The 19,810-nt window shown below is 39.6% G+C and overlaps 2 protein-coding genes across 6 annotated transcripts in view; one reads left to right on the top strand and one right to left on the bottom strand.

Annotated features, from left to right (window-relative positions):
- Nucleotides 1-2,131: 2,131 nt before the first annotated feature.
- TPRKB (TP53RK binding protein) lies at nucleotides 2,132-5,963 on the bottom strand. Of its 2 annotated transcripts, XM_075024896.1 has the most exons (5): nucleotides 5,862-5,963; nucleotides 5,513-5,693; nucleotides 4,658-4,780; nucleotides 4,193-4,369; nucleotides 2,132-3,373 (listed from the first exon to the last, which is right to left on the bottom strand). In XM_075024896.1, exons 2-5 carry the CDS (start codon nucleotides 5,651-5,653, stop codon nucleotides 3,287-3,289), a joined length of 528 nt encoding a protein of 175 aa, XP_074880997.1. In that variant the 5' UTR covers nucleotides 5,654-5,693; nucleotides 5,862-5,963; the 3' UTR covers nucleotides 2,132-3,286. The 2 variants fall into 2 exon arrangements, with proteins under 2 accessions (XP_074880997.1, XP_074880996.1); XM_075024895.1 differs by lacking the exon at nucleotides 5,862-5,963 and having other exon boundaries at nucleotides 5,513-5,855.
- A 64-nt stretch (nucleotides 5,964-6,027) lies between these two features.
- ALG10 (ALG10 alpha-1,2-glucosyltransferase) overlaps nucleotides 6,028-19,810 on the top strand; it is a 34,509-nt gene continuing 20,726 nt past the window's right edge. For 2 of the 4 annotated variants that reach the window (XM_075024892.1, XM_075024894.1), the window contains exons 1-2: nucleotides 6,028-6,230; nucleotides 6,556-6,753. In XM_075024892.1, the coding sequence (XP_074880993.1) occupies nucleotides 6,066-6,230; nucleotides 6,556-6,753 (363 nt within the window). In that variant the 5' untranslated portion in view covers nucleotides 6,028-6,065. Of the gene's footprint in view, nucleotides 6,231-6,555; nucleotides 6,754-9,377; nucleotides 16,150-19,810 lie in introns of those variants that run through there. The other 2 variants (XM_075024893.1, XM_075024891.1) reach the window with 2 other exon arrangements.

Here is a 19,810-nt window from a genome sequence, read left to right as displayed (position 1 = left end):
TGCATTTTATTAATACCAACACTCAGTTCAGAGATGTGCAGGCTGCAGCTCATAAATTCAGCTGCCAGATCAGTGAATCTGCATCACTTGTGCTGCCATGTTCATCATGGTGGCCTGCAGACGTGGCTGCAGAGCACTCAGGAGGAGTCCTCCTGGTGCGAGGTAGCCTACCTTCTGCTTCTCTCTTTCCCTGCGGAACCTCCGACTGTCCCTCTCACATCACTGCGAGATTTGCCAGGTGGCAAAATACACACTCCCCCAACTATGGACAGGCACACATCTGATCCCGCACACAAGCACCAGCCTGCAGGTTAAGGCTGCTGGCAAATCCTGGTGTCCTCTTGGAGGACAACTACCTCTGTCACTACCTCTACCTAGGCTGAAAGCTTGGGAACCATCTTTAACTCACACAGCAATAACCTGCTGGCTTTACTGCATATTACAAAGTCATTGTAAAAGATGGCTTTGTACAGTCTGTTTCTGTTTCTTGCTTGTCCTGTCTCCTGTCATCGTCCGTCCCTCCCCGCCCCACAAGAAACTCACGTATTGCAAAGCATTCAAGCAGGAAAGTGAGTTCTGTGGCAGATGAGGTTTTAGTCATTGCCTTTTAGAAGCATAGGCTGCTGGTTTCTCTCAATTTTTGTCATAGACACAAAGTTAAAAAGACAGCACAGGCAAAAAAAAAACCCAAAAAACAACCACCACCCCACCTAAAAGAAAAGCTAGAACAACTGACCACACATCATACTTTTGGATTTTGTTGTTAAATTTGTAAATCCTGCAGGTATAATCCTGCCTCTGAAGCACTGGAGATCCAAATAAGGTATTCCTCTCTTTCACCTTGTGATAGAGGAGACGAGGTATGAAAGTTCAGAGGAGACAGCAGCAGAACACTAAATGTTTTGAAAAACCTGTCTTTTTTCCTTAAACTTTTGCTTTACTGGAAAACAGTGGTGGTTCATTTAACAGTAACATTATAGAGCCAAATTTATTAATTTCTAATGTGTTCAGAAAGACAGGCGTAACTTTGCAGGGTCAACAAAATCTACATTTATTACCAGTTTCTGTAAATAATTTAACTTGGATAATGGAACTAGGACTAGGGGAAAACTGTGGTCTTGCAGGGCAATGGCACAGTCTTCACTGCCAACAGACCCAAATCATCTGCCTAAGTGACACTATGGAGGCTTCATCTCCCAAAATCATTTCCAGTAAATAGACCCACGAAAAAAATTCATTCAGGTCTCACCATAAATCACAATTTCATAATTTAACTCATGTGAACAGTAACAAACTATTTACTGTTTCTACACCAATGAAACAGACTGACAAGAATTCAAAAGTGGGAACCCAAGTTTGGAACTTGCATATCAATTGTTATGCAGTGATCTTTTTATTAATATTCCTCCTATATTAAACAGACCAGACTGATGTTTTACACACGTTCTAAAAAGGCTGTGGTTTAAGCATATCTGCCTGCTGTTATTTTAAGCTACCAAAACCAACGTCAGCAGTTGAGCCCACAAATCTGATGATATACTCCATGTGCCAACTGGACTGTCAGAAAAGGTAAACAAGTTTTTTCCATGGTCATTCTCACAAGCTGATGTTACACACATTTTATTTCAGAAGACTCAAGCCCTTCTAAGCTCCATTTTTTACTTGTGCCTCCCATTTCCCTTTATAGAGGATGACAGATTCTGTAAAACCATCCTTAAATCAAGATATCAGCACAACCATTTGTCCTGAAAAATTTCTTTTGATAAACGTTGTAATTCCCTTGGTACTTGGTAAGTATTTTGCCATTGATTTGGTTGGTAAGAAAAGGATGGTATTTGTACTACTGTGTTTTAATTGAGGGAAGAATTAACCAAAATCAAAATGCAAAACAGCTAGGGATTTCTTTATTAAATACAGAAACACAGCCAATGCTAGGTCTATCTATCAGTTTACTAGTCTGTTTAATGTAGTAGGTAACACTTCAACTCTAACTCAGACTTGCCTCTTCCCCAAAATACATTTTGTTTTCCCAAATATCTGTAAGAATCTGGGGCATACTCTTCCAAGTATCTTGTAAGTACACGAATTGTAATACCTCAGAGAATATTAGGGGAAAAAAAAACAAAATGCAAACAGCTATATGGTTTTATACACGTCTCAGAAAAACAATACAGCATAACAATAACAAACAGTATGGATTTCTACCTAATTAGGACAGTAATTTTTCTTAAACAGGTTGCCTGCATAAGATTAAATGATACTCATGCAGGGCTGTTGGACTTGGTGACTATTGGAAATCAATATTCTTTTTAGTTCCCTTTGATGTCCGTTCCTAACACTGGTTCAACAAAACAAGTTCAATGATCCTTTCAGTATGCTATGTAAGTTGTACTGACAAGTGAATAAATCTATGGTGCAAATTTCTCTGTGAATTCTGCACCTGGAACTAGGCCCTAGAAAGTCAGCATCACCATGCATAATTCTGCATTATAAAGTAATAGCACCTCTCATTATCCTTTAATGCCAACAGAGAAGTACCACAGCAACACACCAGTACCTCAGCAGTACGCTGCATCTGATGACATTGGATTGTCAGTTGCTACCACTACCATAGCCATACTGACCTTATTCATTGTTCTCCATCTCCATCTCTGATGCCCATGCTCCATGCCGCTGCCACCACTGGCTGCCATGGTGCCCTTCCTGCCCCTTCGTGCTCCCAAAGGGTAGGCAGCGACTCTATCCCATTAGCAGAAAGAGGGAGACGCTGCTGATAGTTTATGGAAATTTTCCTTTTTCTAGTCCACCAGCAATACTTTGTGCCATAGAGACACCTTTTCCAGCAGCAGTATCATTAAAAGGATATCATCCATCAGGGGTGCCAAAACAAAACAAATCAGGGGACGGTTAATAAAAATGGTTTACAATGTTTGAATCCTATCTGGGACTAGTAAAACATTTGATGAAACAGAAGAGTACAGATTTCCAAGCCTTCTGTTTACGATCAACTTAAGGTACCAGCAAAAGTGATTTTTTCTTGTTAAGAAATGGACAGAAATGCCAATGGCAAATTCTGCTTTGCACAGCAGAACTGCTCTCTGTGCTTAGAACACAGCTCAGATTACCCCCCTGTCCAAGCTTACTCATTTATGGTTAAAGCTCAGGTGTTATCAAACTACTCAGTACTACAGCACTTTCTCCGAAATGCAGAATGAATTGCAATGGAGTGTTTTTACAACTTAAAAAGCCCTCTTTTTCCTTAAAAAAAAAATTTATTTCCACATTTTCATAAAACATCTTTTGTTGACATTCTGCAAACAATACTATCCAATAAGGTGCCGATTTTTTCTTCCTGTGGAGTAACTTTGTACATCTGCAGAAAAAAAGAACAAGAAAAACAAACAAGCTATGTAAGGAAGAGAAAAAATGATCACATATCTGAAAGGACCAAGAAAGTATTTCCCCCTCTCCCATACTTTTTACATTGGAAATTCCTATCTCATTGTGACTGCAGGACAAAATTGGGACTGAGGAACCAAGCAAATTCTGAAACTGCAAGACATAAAGAAAGCTAAGAAATTGAATGAGAGCAGCCCTTTTAGCTCTATGTTATACGCTATGATTTGTCCAATTTTATTTATGTCTCCCATCATTACTTTGATGGACATGATCAAGATGATTCAAGTTGTTTGAATTTTATCCAGTGAAAAACATATGCTTCAAGATACCTATCTAGCATATGGTAATCTGTTAAGAGCACACATGCCTTAACACAGCTCCTAGCAGCTAATCAACACATTTTTATTTTACCACCCATGCTGGGACTATTTATGTGCTTAAGATTATGAAACTGTTCAGAACTGAAAATTTATTTTTAATTAAATGGATATTTGCCTGAGAAAACAGGAAGCAAAAGTGCCTGAATAGTAGGCAGCAATCTGGAATTTATTTTTATGTTCCAACTTCCTGACAACGTTAAGAATTTTGAACACTTAAAATTTGTGATGTCAGGGTGTGACAACTAGAACTTTTTCAATTCTAAGAAAGAAATCATCATGGTTCACTTAAAACAAGGTTCCAGTTGTGCTAAAGAAAAACAGACCCTAAGTTAATTATGTCCATTGATATTTAATCAGATAACTAAATAAACTATCCCTTTTCTCTATGCCAGTCATCTCTTTTGGCTACATACCTTCTTAACTTTGGCAGTGTCTGTTAGTTGGGGGAGTTCATCTAGAGAAACCTGTTGGCCTTCTACCTGAGATGCTATATCTTCCAGATTTACAGTTTTTTCTCTGTCCACAACCAGAACAACGAGTACTGCTGTGTCACTGTCTGAAATGCCAAACTTTTTAAATGCATCTGAAATCTGAGAAAAGATGAGAAGTATCAAAATATTATGAGTCACTTTCTCACTACATGTAAGCAACCTTTTCAATTACTGGGTCAAATAAACCAAGAGTATAAATTGACACATTTTACATTAATGGAATTCTGACAAGCTACAGAAGATAACAGCATATTAGTGTTATTAAAAATAACAGTAACTTCTATTAGTAGCCAGATAAACAATTAAGAGAATACATGTATTTAGTTTGGCTGCATGGATCTTGGCAAGCTTCTCTGGCAAAAAAGACATTTGTTCAGTACATCTTACATTGTTGTTTGGTGAAAGGCTGAAAATAATTTCTGCATAGAGAGTTCTGGTCTTCATTTTACCTATCTTGTGTAGATGAACTGCTTTGTTGGCCGCCACAAGAATTTGAAAAGGATCTACAATCTGTAAAACACAACAGGACAAGTTACAACAGAAATTTAACATACTGTTTTGAACTCTGAAAAAATCCTGACCACTTATTTTTGATAGCCGAAGTCTGCAATTGTAGAAGTGAGCAAAACAGTATTCTGCTAGTTATTTTAGCAGGTCTTGCTCTTCCAAAGTCAATGTGGTTATTTCCTGTGTGGGGTAATACCTGACATAAAAATAAAGATTACACTCCCTCAGTCAGATTACTGAAATCTTTTGAAAAAAGAATCACAATAATAAATTTTCTGTCAGTAAATTGTCAGATTAGATTCTTCCCCCCCCCCCCCCCCCGTCTGTAACTACTGCTTTGCCAATGCTAACAAAAAAGACTAGATTCGGAAACTAGTTATGGGTTTAAATGAGAACAAAGGCTCCAAATAGTAGATTTTTGTCAGCGTTAAGCAGTTACTGCTACATTTTACAGATGGAAGTCGATTTAAATAGCTCCACCACGTAGGATGTGAAGTGAATCAAGGCGACACTTGTCTTGGCCAATCCTGGCTCCTTCTTTTACAGAGATGAGCCCTTACGCTGTACGACACTGTAATGCAATCAAAGGAGGGAGAGTGTGAGGTACGTGTAACTCGCGTGACAGCGATCACAAGCACAGGTCGCTCTTCACAGAGTTCCCACAGAGAAGGATTCCCACACTGCCTTCACAGCTGTCAGCGCAGTACCAGCAGGCCGACAGAAGCGTTCACTCACCATTGCAGGGTTTATTAACGCTCCTTCAATGGATCCTTCCATGGCTTTTTTCCTCAGAGCGGCGGCATTTTTCACGTGGTTGAAGAGGAGGAGAGTCACGCTGCAGCCGGGGAACAGCTCCAGCTGATGCGTTAAACCCATCTCTCACCGATGGCGCAGACCGGCCCCGGGAGCACCGGCCCTACAGAGTAACGACCGCACAGAGACGCGCCCGCTCTCGCCTCGTCTCTCGCGCAATTTTAGTCACACGCAGCCACTCATGGACGGCTTTCGGCCCTCCCTCGAGGGGAAACCCCACGGCCGGAGGCAGGCCGCGCCTCCCGCCCGCCCGGCCCGCCGCTCTCCTCACCCCTTCCCGCCGACGGCAGCCGCCGCCGCCCGCGCCCGGCTCCTGCCGCCCTCCCGGCCCGGCTCGGCCCGGCCCGGCCGCCGCCGTACCCCCGCGCCCTCCCCGCCGCCCGGGAGGCGCCCGCGCCGCCAGGCCCCTCCTCCGCGCGCCCAGCCCTTCCCGGAAGGGCGGCCCCTTCCCGGCCACCGCGGCGGCGGCGGCGGCATGGAGCGGTCCGAGGCCTACGGCTTCTCCGCCGCCATGAGCGGCGCCTTCCTGCTGTCGTGCCTGCTCTTCGCGGCCATCAACCGCCGCCAGCGCGGGCCCTACATGGACGAGGCCTTCCACGTCCCCCAGGCGCAGGCCTACTGCCACGGCCGCTTCCTCCAGGTGCTGCGCGGGAGCCGTCCGGCTCGCGTTGTCCAGTCAGATGATAGGTGATTTCTGTGGTGATGATCGTAGATGATTTCTATGAGCACACCGTGGGCGCCTTGAAATTTGTGGTCGGTGTTGTCCAAGACGCTGGTGCCTGCTCGCGTTACGCGGGGGTGCGGTAGCGCGCCGGCCAGGGTACAGAGCGCTCAGAAATTTCCGTAATAACGCCTGAAACTCCCTAAACGTCCAGGCCAACGAAACGGGGTGTGGGTGGGAATGGCCGGTGCTGACATGTTGCCTGTGTCTGGTCTGTAACCCTCTGTCCCTCTCCACTTTCCAGTGGGACCCCATGATCACCACGCTGCCGGGCTTGTACCTGGTCTCGGTGGGAGTAGTGAAGCCCGCGGCATGGCTCTTCAGGTGGACGGGAAGCGTGGTGTGCTCGGTGGGAATGCTCAGGTTTATTAACCTCCTTTTCAGCGCTGGGAACTTCTATTTACTGTATTTACTTCTGCTCAAGATCCATCTGAAGAATAAGGTATGGTCAAAGTAGGATAATTTTATGCAGTCATACAAGCAAGTTTGATGGCTCTGTATGTTGGCTTCACTACATAGGTGAGCTGTCCTCAGTTTTATATAACTGCAAGTGCCACTACCAGTTTGGCCAAGGAGGCGCATTCCTTTTCTCTTAAAAAAAAAAATATATCTTTTTTCTCTCTCAGGGTGCAATCCTCTAAAAATTTACTCTTGTGCATAACTGTAAGCAGTCCCATTGAAATAAAGTTAGTACATGTATAGACTTACTATCCAAAGGTCTGAATGCTCATCTAGCTAGAATTGCTTAAGACTCTCCACATAACTTCAACCAGTGAATCCTGAGTGAAGCCCTGTGAGCTGCATTTAAAGTAAAAATCTTTAGAAAGATACCAGGTTTGATGTCAATATTTAGAACCAGAAAATAATTCAAGTTGGAAGGAATTGGAGAATGATTCAGGTTGGAAGGGACCTTGGGAGGTCCACACTCCAGCTCAAAGCAAGCCAGCCCTGAGATCAGACCACATTGCTCAGGGTTGGGGCCTAGAAGGCTCTCCAAGGATGGAGAGTGACTGCACAACCTCTCTGGGCAACCTGCTCCATGCCTGACTGGCCTTACAGCGAAGAAGGTTTTTCTTACATCCAGTCTGAACCTCTCATTTCAGTTTATGACTGTTGTTTCTTGTCCTCCCACCGTGTACCACTTATGACTGTTGTCTCTTTTTCTCCCACCGTGTACCACTGCGAGGAGCCTAGCTCCCTTTACCTGTTGACATCCCCACATATATTGGTAGGCTGCTGTTTGGTCCTCCTAAGCCATCAATTTTCCAGGCTGAACAAGGCCAGCTCCCTCAGCCTCTTCTCTGGGGGCAGGTGCTTCAGCCTTCAACTGTCTTGGTGGCCCTCTGCCATTGGTCCTGCTTATTAATGCCTTTTTTTGTATCACAGGGCACAAAACTGGATGTGGTATTCTAGGCACAGCGTAACAAGTAGGGTAAAAAGGGATCATCATTTCTCTTGATCTGCTGCTATGTTCTTGCTAACGCAGCCCAGGAGACTGTTGCTGTTCCGTAGTGCCAGGGCATGCTGCTGGCTCATGTTCACCTCACTGTCTGCCAAGACCCCCAGGTCCCTTTCCGCAGAGCACCAGCTCCTCAGCTACTCTGTTCCGAGCCTGTATCATTTTGGGGATTTCTTCCTTTCCAGGTGCAGGCATTTGCATTTGTCCTTACTGAATTTCATAATATTTCTGTTGCACCATTCCTCCATCCTGTCTAGGTCACTCTGGATGGCAACTCTGCTCTGTAGCATATTGCCTGGTCCCCCCCGTTTAGCGTCATCTACAAACTTGATGAGAGTGTACTCTCGCTGCCTTCAAGTCATCGATAATGATGTTAAACAGGACCAGTCCCAGTATAGATCCCTGTGATATTCTGGTTGTTACACTCACCTTTGGATGGAGTGTGACCAGTTAACCATCCAGTCAGTTTTTACCTGTCTAGCTGCCCACCCATCCAGACCTTAACAGTTCGACTTGGATACAAGAATATTCTATTTTTGAAGCGGTTCACCTTAGGGAAGTTCTTTAGTTTCCCTTTTAACCATAAGGACATTGTTTCCCGTTCCCAGGTAACTGAAGGATTCCTTTACTATAAAGAAAATTTCTTCTGATGTGTTTTCTTACAGGAGACTCTTATGTTTAAGCACATGATAAGACTCTACAGAACTGGGTCAAATTCAATAAGTTGTTTCCACTTTTAGAACACTTAGTTTTATGCTTGCCGGTGGAAATATAAATGTAAGAAAACAAAAGGTTTCATGACAGTATTCTAAGCATTAGAAAATACAGTTGTATTGTGGGCACTTCTTTCGACTCAGCATTTTCTCTATTCCCCTTTTCTGTAAGGTGGTGACTGGCTGTTTCACCCCATGCTACATCATTCAGAAACATCATTCATGCAACATTTTTTCATGTCGTGAATTGCATTGCATCATGTAGTGAGTGGGATAATTGGGAGGAGTTTTTAACTGCATGGTCTCCTACCGTCTTTAATGTTTCTTTTCTAACTCATGAATTGTAATGAAGATAAACAATAAAAGCTGCACCAAAGATCAGAAACTTGGAACTGGCAGCTCTGTGGATTGGCTTTGAAAGAGGCAATACTAAAAGCTTAGAATGATGTGTTCTGCTGTCTCACAAATAAACAGAATTTGATGATGAGATTGCAGGGGCATAAAACATTTGATTTTTTTTTCTTTTGTCCATTAGTGCAGCTCTTTTATCCTAGATATGGGAGCACTTATACTCCCACAATTATTTTAATGCCACAAATGTGTGAACACCTGACATATGAAAGAAGTTGGTGTATTTTTGTTGCTGTATTTTTAAGTCATCTGCAATAATGTTCCGTGCTTTCATTTGTCTTTTAACATTGTATAGTCTGACACTCTGAGCAGGAGGTTAACAAAAATACAGCATGTGTGCTTGTGCAGTAATGGAACCAAAGAGCGTAAGAGATGTTATATTGTGTTAATGGAATTCTCAAGAATGATACTCTTTATTTGTTTTTTTTAATTATTTTATTTTTATTGGATATTGCTAACCCCATTTTTCTGCTTCTTCTCTAGGCTGTGTCTGCTTTCCAGAGAATCTTGTCTACATTAACTCTTGCAGTGTTTCCCACCCTTTATTTTTTTACATTCCTTTATTATACGGACCCAGGATCAGTATTTTTTACTCTTTTTGCCTATTTAATGTGCCTTTATGGTAACCATAAAACTTCAGCTCTTCTTGGATTTTGTGGCTTCATGTTTCGTCAGACAAATATTGTGTGGACAGTTTTTTGTGCTGGAAATGTTGTTGCAGGGAAGCTAAATGAAGCCTGGAAGACAGAGTTACAGAAAAAGAAAGATGAAAAGATTTCTTCCAAGAAAGGATCATTTTCAGATTTTATTAGAATATTGCAGTTTCTTATTAAATATTTCATATCGCCTAAAAACTTAGTTACACTTACTGCTTTAACTTGGCCATACATTATATTAGTGACTGTGTTCTTTGTTTTTGTCTTCATCAATGGTGGAATAGTTGTCGGTGACAGAAGTAGCCACGAAGCCTGTTTGCACTTTCCTCAGCTGTTCTATTTTCTGTCCTTTACTGTCTTTTTCTCATTCCCTCATTTATTGACCCCTGCTAAAATCAGGAATTTCCTTCTGTCATTACAAAAGCACCCTGTGCAGTACAGCTTAATCGCCATCGTCTCTTTATTCCTGATCTGGAAATATACCTATGTTCATAAGTATTTACTAGCGGATAACAGACATTACACATTCTATGTCTGGAGAAAAGTCTTCCAAAGACACGAGCTTGTAAAATATGTCTTAGTTCCAGTCTATATATTTGCTGGCTGGAGTTTTGCTGATACACTAAAATCAAAATCGATATTCTGGATCTTAATGTATTTTGTATGTTTATTAGCAGTCACGGTTCCTCAGAAATTGCTAGAATTTCGTTACTTCATTTTGCCATTCTTAATTTATAGGCTCAATATTCCATTTTCATCTCTATATAGACAACTTCTGGAGCTGGCTTTTTATATTGTTGTGAATGCAGTAACTTTTTATTTTTTTCTAAACAGAACATTCCAATGGCCAAATAGTGACGAAATCCAGAGGTTTATGTGGTGACTTTCTCTTTTTTTTTTTTTTTTTCCCTGATACTTTCATACCCTTAGGAAAACCCAGTTCTGTTTCAGGACTGTGGACTCTGGAATGAAGCAATATGTTTTGCATTATGTGAGGACTTTTCTCCCCAGTTGGAATTGGGGAAGTAAGCTGTTTGCTTATTTCTTGGAACTGAATGTGAGATCTGATTTGTTGTAATGTGAAGATACTCCGTATATTGAATTTATGAACTCCTGGCATTAACAAATTCAATATGAAGGGAAATTTGAGAACGCCTTTCTGTAATTAATGTGAAATAAGGGAGATGTTTACAGTCATTTTTTCATTATAATAAAATATTATATAATATGCCCTTGAAGGTATGACAATTTGTGTTTCAGAGGTTTCTATGTAAAGTATTTAAGTGTTTAACCTTTTTGTTACCTCTGGGTGTATATTTACTCCTTGGATCAGGCCACTGCCATCTAGGTTTGCTAGCGGTCAAGGTATGAACCACTGCTAAAGTATAATGTTTTCAAAACCTCCTACATCCCACTGACTTTTGTGATTTTTTTTGTCAATAAATGCTTACTTTAGTTTTGCAAACAGAATGTAGGCTCTTAAATCATTATAGCGTTTTGAAAATCTTATTTCAAACTGATATTTAGAAAATATAGTGGAGGCTGTGTGCATGTACCTTCTTTGGGGGAATAAATGTTTTTGTACAACAAAAGACAAATTGCTGTTGATAATGTGACCTATTAGAAAGGGAGCAATTTATGTACGTCAGACTGAAACGTATTACACAGTGGAATGCAGTCTAATGAATACCCTTTTAAATAACCAGGCTTTTATGTCCTGAGGTTCTGTGTTCACAGGTTTGTATTGAAGTAGGATATGAGTGCACTCCCAAGTTGAACCGAGTTATTTCTAAGATCTTTGACGTGTAATCTTAAGAAATACTAATGGCATTACTGAATTGTTCTTTTAAATGTTTTTCATATATATACAAATCTAATGGAACTAGGGAGTATGTATTTTGTTTTACAAAGGTAAAATACAATATATGTGTGTATATATATATATTTTTTTTTTAAAAAGCACCTAGCACATTATCATCAGAATAAAAGAAGGCTGTAATGTTTCCTGTCAGTAAATAACTTTAATTAGACTCAAAAATATTTGATCACTTAAAGTTAACTAGTAAGCAGTTTTATAAATATAGCTAAATTGTTTGGCAGCAGGGGGATCCAAAACTTCACATACTGTGTAGCAGCTTTAAGTTCTTTCTTATACTGTAATGAAAATACTGCAGCCAAATCTATGCAAACATATCATATTATTGCCACTCCAGTCACTCTGAAATGGAATTGTTTCTCAAAAGGTCAGTACTGTGGAGTTATTACTCACATAGGTACCCTTACTGGTTTTTTTTTCTGTTACAGTATGCAGATCAATGTCCTGGCTCTGAACCCTTCCTGTACTAACACTGTGAAGAGTGTGGTTAACTCAGATTCTCCTGTCCAATGTTTTTGCAACCCTATTTCTTCTAAGGAAACCTTAAAGCCATTCTTCAATGAGTATGTTTGTTATATCACTCTCTGTTTGTTTATATATACATTGAAGGGGCAAGAGAGACCCCAAATGGGTTGCTTTTCAAGAATCCCACGTGGTTCTTGCAGAGTCCAGGATGTTGTCTTGTGTTGTGATTTTAGTATGACAGATTTGAGGGAGGAAGTCTTGCATGCCTTCCACTTCCAATTCTGTTTTTGTATACCATACCAGTAAAAACATAAACAAGGTAAAGAGCATATGCGTGTTTTAGTAGAACTTCATTTGTGTCCTCAGATTTTAGTACTGAGTGAGTGGAAATGGTAACATGGAAAGGGGTGGGGCTCTGGCTGGAATTCTGAGTTGTCTTCTAGGTCGGGGTTTTTTTCTGGCTTTATGTAGGGGAGTAGGTGTTCATTCACTTGACAAGATGCAAAAATTTCTGTGCTTCCATAGTCCACAGGTGTTTTGTTTTGTCCAGCATCTCTGTGGATACTGGTATCTGAATGCCTTCGATTATCAATGCTGTTAAGAAACAGTGGTTTTGCTTCCTACCTAACAGAGACAGCAGCCAGATTTCAGGTGAAAAGAACTGAGTTTAAATATATATAATTTTAATGCATTTCTTTTGTAAAGAAAAGTGAACGCAGAAAGACCCCAAAATGTAGAGCACTATACCTTCTAATGAGCTCCTCATCACAAGACAGTAGAAAAATTACATGTAGAGAGATGTGTGTGAACTGTTCGAGGTTTTTAACCAATATTATAAGATGGCATAATATTTTACGGGGATTTATCAGTGTACTTATGTATTTTAATTTGAGTACAATTATTCTCAATGTATGTTGCTAATTTAAATGCAGTCTGAGTTGATGTAAGTTTAAAGAGGGAAGTCTATGAATTACTAAAACATGAAAGAATTTATTTTTAGAGTAAAGCTACGTTTTCACTTTTGCTAATGAATCACAGGGAGTTTGCAGGTAATATTCAATGTTAGCCTGATTCAGTCTCAGAAATCAAGATGGTTGTAATTATATCATTAATGACTAATTAGTCATAAAGAAAGGTCCCCAAATTCCATCAACATCTCTTAGAAATTTGACAGATGTCAGTAGCAGTAGAACTGTTTAGATAAAAGAATGTTAAACATACTTTATAATCTTGGAGCAAGTATCTTTTGGAAAATCAATTTTAGTATTTTACTCCTGGAATATTTCCCTTGTAGTTGTTCATAATTTATTAGCTATTTGTCTTAAAGACATGCAGAAAGGACTGTGTTTATCTTGGTTTATGTTGCCAAGGTCTTCTAGTTTCAGTAGAACCATAATTGCTTACTTTAGGTTAATTCCTCAGCAGGTGTCATTTGGCAATGAAATTACTTAGAACAGCATTAAAATGATAATTTATTGTAAATCTTATTAATTAGCTATCCATTTAGAAAAAAATCACACTAATTTGTTGAAATGTCCAAGATGAAAACAAAAGTAGCGCAGTTAACATTTTTTTGTAATCACTGTTTAAAAATAAAGGCTCAGCTTCAGTTTTTCTCAGAAAGAGATGATGATTTTTCAGTAACTGTCAGAATAATAAAAATAGAGAGCTGAACAGCCACAGCATGGCTGAATTGTTTTGAGGTGGAAAAAAGAAAAGACAAATAATTGAACACATTGGTTTTTTCTTTTAGTTAAAAACAGGTGGTCGTTTGGGAAGATAGGAAGTTTGTTTGATAATCCTCTATGCTGTGAACTGTATTTTCTGTTATTCATGAGCATTCTGTATTTCATTCCTTTTAAGTTCTTTGACAACACATGCTCATGTTCAAAATTAGCAAGAATTTTACTCTATGAGCAATATGTGCATGCTGAAATATTTTTTAATCTGTTGCTTTTCTTGTGAGTAGATAAATCAGATGCATTGCTTCTGTTAAAAAAACTGTAGGAAAAAGTATTCTATAGTCTCTGGGGAGAGAGAGTTGGGTTTTGTCCTGTTAATGCAGGTCTGCTTTTTTTTTTTTTTTTTTTTCCCCTCTTCACAAGGTGGCAGTCTTGTGCCATCTTGTTGAGGTGACCAACTGCTTAATGCAATGCTGCTTGAAGTCATAGCATCAGGGTTTTTAGCAAGACTATTTCTGAGAATTAGAAAAATTCAAGTTCTGTCATGGCTGATTGCTTGTTTTAGTAACAGATTTAGCTAGAATATCCTTGTATGTAATTTTAAATATATATTGTATGTTAAGTTCTAGAAGAAGAGCAAGTTTTGCTTGTCTTTAAAATGTCTTATTTTGCTATTTTTGGTATTTGTGGAATTTTCATGTCTGGTCTGAGAGAACAAAATGAAACTGGAAAGCTTACTGTTGAAGTGATGTCATTGTTTTTTTGCTTAGAAAGTTAGCAAATTTCCTTCTGCTGTTTTATTATTAAATTTCACAGAATTCTTATTTTTTTCATATATTCATTGTATTCATTGCTGTCTATAGAGAAAAAAATTGAGGACAAATTGAAGAAAGCAAAGTAATTATACTTTTGAGACTGAGACATGGTGATTTTCTGAAATTCTCACTATTTTTAATTGGATGATGCACATATGAAATATAAATGCTCAAATGTCTGTTAGCCCTATAGTAGTTGACATACTGCATTTCAAATGCATCACCTAGTTTTTGTGTACTGAAAAAGTGTAAAGCCGGAGTCCGTGAAAATGACTGCTTCCAATTATCTCTAGTTCCTTGTCTATATTCACCGTCCTGCTTTTTTTTCCATGAAAAGCTTTGCTTTCCTTGCTTATCTCTTGTTAGATAGGATATGCTTTTTATTTTCAATTCAGTGACATTTGTATGTCAACTGAGGCATCTTCATGCCTTCATGTTAAGAAAAACATACTTCTTGAAAGTAGGCTTTAGATGAATGCAGATAATTGGGTTTACTAACAACCATCATTTTGCAAACAAAAATAATCTCTCCATGAGACAGAAATGCTAACCTAGCTAGCAATGTGTAGCTAATATGCCCTTAATTTGTGAGTTTTTGTGCTTAATCTCGGAATGTGCTCAGGGCCTCATGCTGTTCCTTCAGCTCCAGGGATGTTTGGGATATGAGGAGCAGGAAGCAAGAGGAAAAAGATTTGTACGGATAATTGCCATTGCAGCGCTGCCATAGCTGGGAGTGTGCAACGTTACCAGGAGCAGAAATGAATGGGGTGCTTCTGGGGGTTTGGGGGCACTGCTGTATTTAGCAGTATGCCATGGCTTGCTGAAGTGTGTGGTGGTACGGGAGAGTTGTTTGCCATATGTGAGCAGAAATGTCTGCTCCGCTGGGGGGAGAAGCTGCTTGTTGCTAGAGCTGGCCTGATCACCGTGAGAATGTTCTTGCTGAAACTTGGGAGCTAATTGGTTTGTAGAAAGATGTTTTGGTACTTGGCTGTAGATCTGTAAATAAAAACTGTTCTTACTGTGTTCAAGAAATGTTGTGAGTTTACTTGAATTGCAACTTTGTGTCAGGAATAGGGAAGAGGTTGCTTTCAATTTCAGATTGTTAGTTGCCCAGATAGTGTAGTGTTTTCATAAAGCAACAATTGTTGCATCTTAAAAAAGAAACACTTTTAAAACAATGTCTTCCCATATGGTTTATATCCTGGTTTTAAGTAGATGTAAATTAATATCCCATGCCCTTGATTCAAATTGGTATGAACTCAAATTAATAGTAGCAGTGTACGCCTTTTCAAAGATGTAATTGCAAAAGTTTGGGTCCATAGCTACCTTCAGATCTTCTCTAACAAGGTTAGAGTTCCGCATTTTAGTATCAGCCCTCCTAAAAGTATTGACATAGGAGTAATCTTGTGAATATACAGTGCAAAAGGAATGCATATGGTGATTATCGCTGACAAGCGTCTCTAATTTTAGGGCACCGCTTCAGACCTGCAAGTTTAACACACATAAATCATGCTGCATTTTCCTGCGTTCCCATCAAATTGCAGACAAAGCATTGCCTGGCTGAATTGAAATTTAAATGACAAGCTTCAAAAGAACAAAGGAGACACAGTCAGGAATATTGCCGATTTCAGAGACAGCGCTTCACCCTCTGGGTCAGTGCTGAGCAAATGCCACAACATTGTTAGTGGGTGGGAGTAAGTACATCGTAACTATAGTCCTGGCAAAAAGCAGCGTGGGTGTTTTATACCTAATGTTTGTTGCATATAGGATTCGTTACTCGCTGCTCTGTGTGCTCCTGTGCCGCTATAGCACTATATACTTTTCATTACCGAGAGGATTATTTTATGTTAGTAGTCCATTGAGATAGTTATGAAGGTGGGAATTCATCTGCCAGACATGTTGTCAACACTACCTCCTAGTGTGATCTACTTTCTAGAGCACAGCCTGTTTGGGCAGGGCACTCATGTGAGCTGGGGAAGCCTCACAGCCGAGATTTAGGCCAGAATGACCCATGTTTGAGTTGATTTTCCTGGCAGCCACCCTGCTAGCTATATTTGAAAAGTTTCAGCCCAATACAATGTGTTAACTTGCTCAAGAAACCTTGTGGAATAACCTTCCCCGTCCCGGTCCAGTACCCCAGGAAAAGAACCAGGAGCATGTCAAAGGAAAAGGAATGTATTTGCTGGCTATAGTAGAGTTGTATGTATCCTTGCTAAAAATGTACCAGTGCACATTTGCTTCAATAACAGTGAGTTTTGTTCAATTAATTATTACTAAGATGGAATTTTCTGCTTTCTTTTCTGAAACAGGGAAGAATGATAGTTAGCTTAAAACCCCAAAGAAATTAAGTGCTTGCACTTTTCTTAAGAATTAAGAAGAAAATATATTTGGGATTTTGGAGCCATCTGTTGTCTGAGAGGAGCTCTAAGTCTGCCTTTAAGATAAATACTAGTAATTTCCCTCCACCCTTCTTTACTGCTAATAAAATATACACTGCTTAAATTTTGGAGGAGGTGGAGGAGGGGGTACCATTACAATGGCCTGATCCGGCTGTTTGCCTGGCATGAGGCCACAAAACTTTATCTGGGAACTTCCACTGAGGAGGGAATTAGTTTCCACATTATGTAAGTGAATCCTGTAGAGTTTAATATTTTGTAGCTGAAATGGAGCACATCTTCTGAAAATACACTCTATGTAAAGTCATCCAGTAGTGATGAATTTGCCATATCCTTTGACAAGCTGTTTCAGAGATTAATTACTTTTACTCTTAGGAAACTTTTTTCTCTAGTTATGAGCTTTATGCTACATCTGCGCAAAGACAATTCTCCCCATTTTCCTCTTCTGTGTGTGCAGATACACACTACTTATACTGGTGTGTGCAGATGACAATCCAGCAGCCTCTTAACCTACTGACCTACAGAGACATGAGGACTGTTGCACTCCAGGTTGGGTTTTTTTCAGCATGTAAAGAAGTATGATCACCAGAATTTAAGACTGCACAACACTTTTGAGCTCTTCTTTTTTTATAGGGAAGAAGTATCATCTACCTAGACCTGTGTACCTTGCTCTGTTTAGCCAAAACAAGCTCTGTGGCACCTTGTATGGATACCCTTGGTTTGAAGAACATGCTGACTACCTTGTAGGTGAAGCATCACTTTTTGACTTCTGAAGTTATGCTAATGGAAAAATCAGTCCAAAATAAATATATTAACAGTTCCCATAAATCTGTTTTCATCTTTATCAGTGAGAAGTGGCTAGAGATATACACATCAGTTGACAGGTATAATCAAAGAGAAGCAAGCAGAGTTAGGGCATGTGAGGTTTCAGTTTGGCTGAGCAGTTTATGATTTGGATGTTTCCCCTAGAACTCCTTGAAGTTAAGTGCTTATGGAGGTAAATTTAGTTGATTGACTACTGTCTTGGCCTGTAAAGCCAGGACTAACTTAAGTAGCTTGCTGTTGTATTGAGAGGTTGGCTATGTTTGCCTTGAGACAGGAATTCTTTGTGGAGTTTGAGCACAAGAATTTTCCTCTTCTGTCCAGTTTGAAATAGAGATATTCAGATTATGAGAATGGGGTGGCTCTGGAAGGAGGCCCTCTTTCCTTTTCCTCAGGTTGACTAAACCAAACTGCATTTGCTTTGATGGGGCTCTAAGTACTCTCTAATCCATGGAGTCAGTCTGCTTGAGGGCTAGAGAGCTTCAGGCTTTGTTTTAATAAGCTATCAGATTAGCTAATTTTGCAGGAAACCTTTGATTTCTAAAAACAAATGAATTCCACCGCCACCAAAATCGGTAGGCACATTCCTCTTGCACTTTCAAATCCTAGCTTTATGATTAAAACTTCTTTGTGAATAAAGAGTCTTTCTGGAAAATAAATGTCAATCCTACTAGCAATTAAGGCTTCTATAAACCTTAGCATACAATTACAGCAAAGATCAGTTAATGTACGTTGTTTGTGACTGAATCTGAGTCAAAGATGTTAAACACCTGCAAAGATTCTTCCTTGCTATTTAAGTCACACGTAATAGTACACAATGCTTTTGAATTTTCTTGCCCATCATTTTGTCAGAGAATAAGCAAACAAATAAGAAAAGCCTTTAAAGTCAGCTTTAACGTCTTGATAGTCTGCAGTTACTTGGCAAAAAAACAGCATGTCAAAATCAGCTTGTAGTCAACAACTTTCTTTTAGTAAAGGGCTTTAAAAGATTTCTGGTAGTTTTTGCTGTGATGGATCTCATGATAAATGTTCTTCAGTCCTTATTGTGTTTCCTTTCACAATGTAAGATCCTCTTTCCTGGACTTGGCTTTATTGGCTTGTAAATGAAAAATTGATTTGGGGGTCTTCTTTATTAAGTTCAAGTGTATACATTTACATGAGTAGTGAGTGGTACTTGGACCAAATGGACCTCTACTCTGCAGCCAAAATGCAGAAACGGTACATATTGACAGAGTACATTCAATACTTTATTTTCTCTTTAAACCTAGCATAAAGTAAGCAAGATAATTAGGTATCAGATTTAACCTTTCATGTTCTTCTGCAAGTGTATAGCTACTCACAGTTTCTTTGGTGCTTTGAACATATACTTCCAAGGCAGAGTTGAAAAAGGTAATTACAATCTAACTCTCTTTTCCATTACCCACACATGAAGTTAATTGAAATTGTAGTAAGTACAACTTCTTGAGATGGATCTATTTTCATTTCAATACTGCATTCTCCAAGGACACTATCTAGAGGATCTAAGTCAACAGGAACTACAGAGTAAAGAAACAATAGTGCCCTCTTGAAACACTTCAGCTGCATGCTCTCAATCTTATAACCTGAACGAACAGGCATAAAGACCTTAAAGATTTTTGAATTTGGTATACACAGTAGAATGCATTATGATAAAAAATGAAATAAAATTCACAGCAGTGACTACTTTTTTGCAAACCCACCATTTGATATTTACAACAATGAAACAATACATGGAAACACTAAGCTGAAAAGACGTTTTGTAACAGGTTTTCTGTTGCCAGCTTGTGTAAGATAGAAAGCAGCTGTGCACCAAATCTGAAAAGGTAGGACCTAGTCATGCAGGTACTCATCTGCATTTTTATGATCCTAAATACCTTTATAAATCTGATCTTTTTCTTTGAACCTTTGTTAGGACTTCTATATTTTGATAACAAGTAAGAAAACAAAGTGAGGGGTATGCCTGCTGGGTCCTATGGAGAAGAAGAAAGTAATGCTGCGTGTGTTTGCAGGGAGTTTGGGCTGGGAATAAATTCCGTGGTAATGGCAACCCTACTTCACCCTGGCCTCTCAGCCTCCAGTTTCATCCCTCTCTAAGGTGGCTGAACCCATCCCTCCCACCACAGACTGTTCCTTTTCTTGCTTGGCTGTTCTTCCTTTGGTGCCACCCTCTCTTCTTCACATAAGCA

Source organism: Buteo buteo, chromosome 4, assembly GCF_964188355.1.
Source record: "Buteo buteo chromosome 4, bButBut1.hap1.1, whole genome shotgun sequence".
Lineage (NCBI taxonomy): Eukaryota > Metazoa > Chordata > Aves > Accipitriformes > Accipitridae > Buteo > Buteo buteo.
This window is presented reverse-complemented; position numbering and strand designations above follow the sequence as displayed.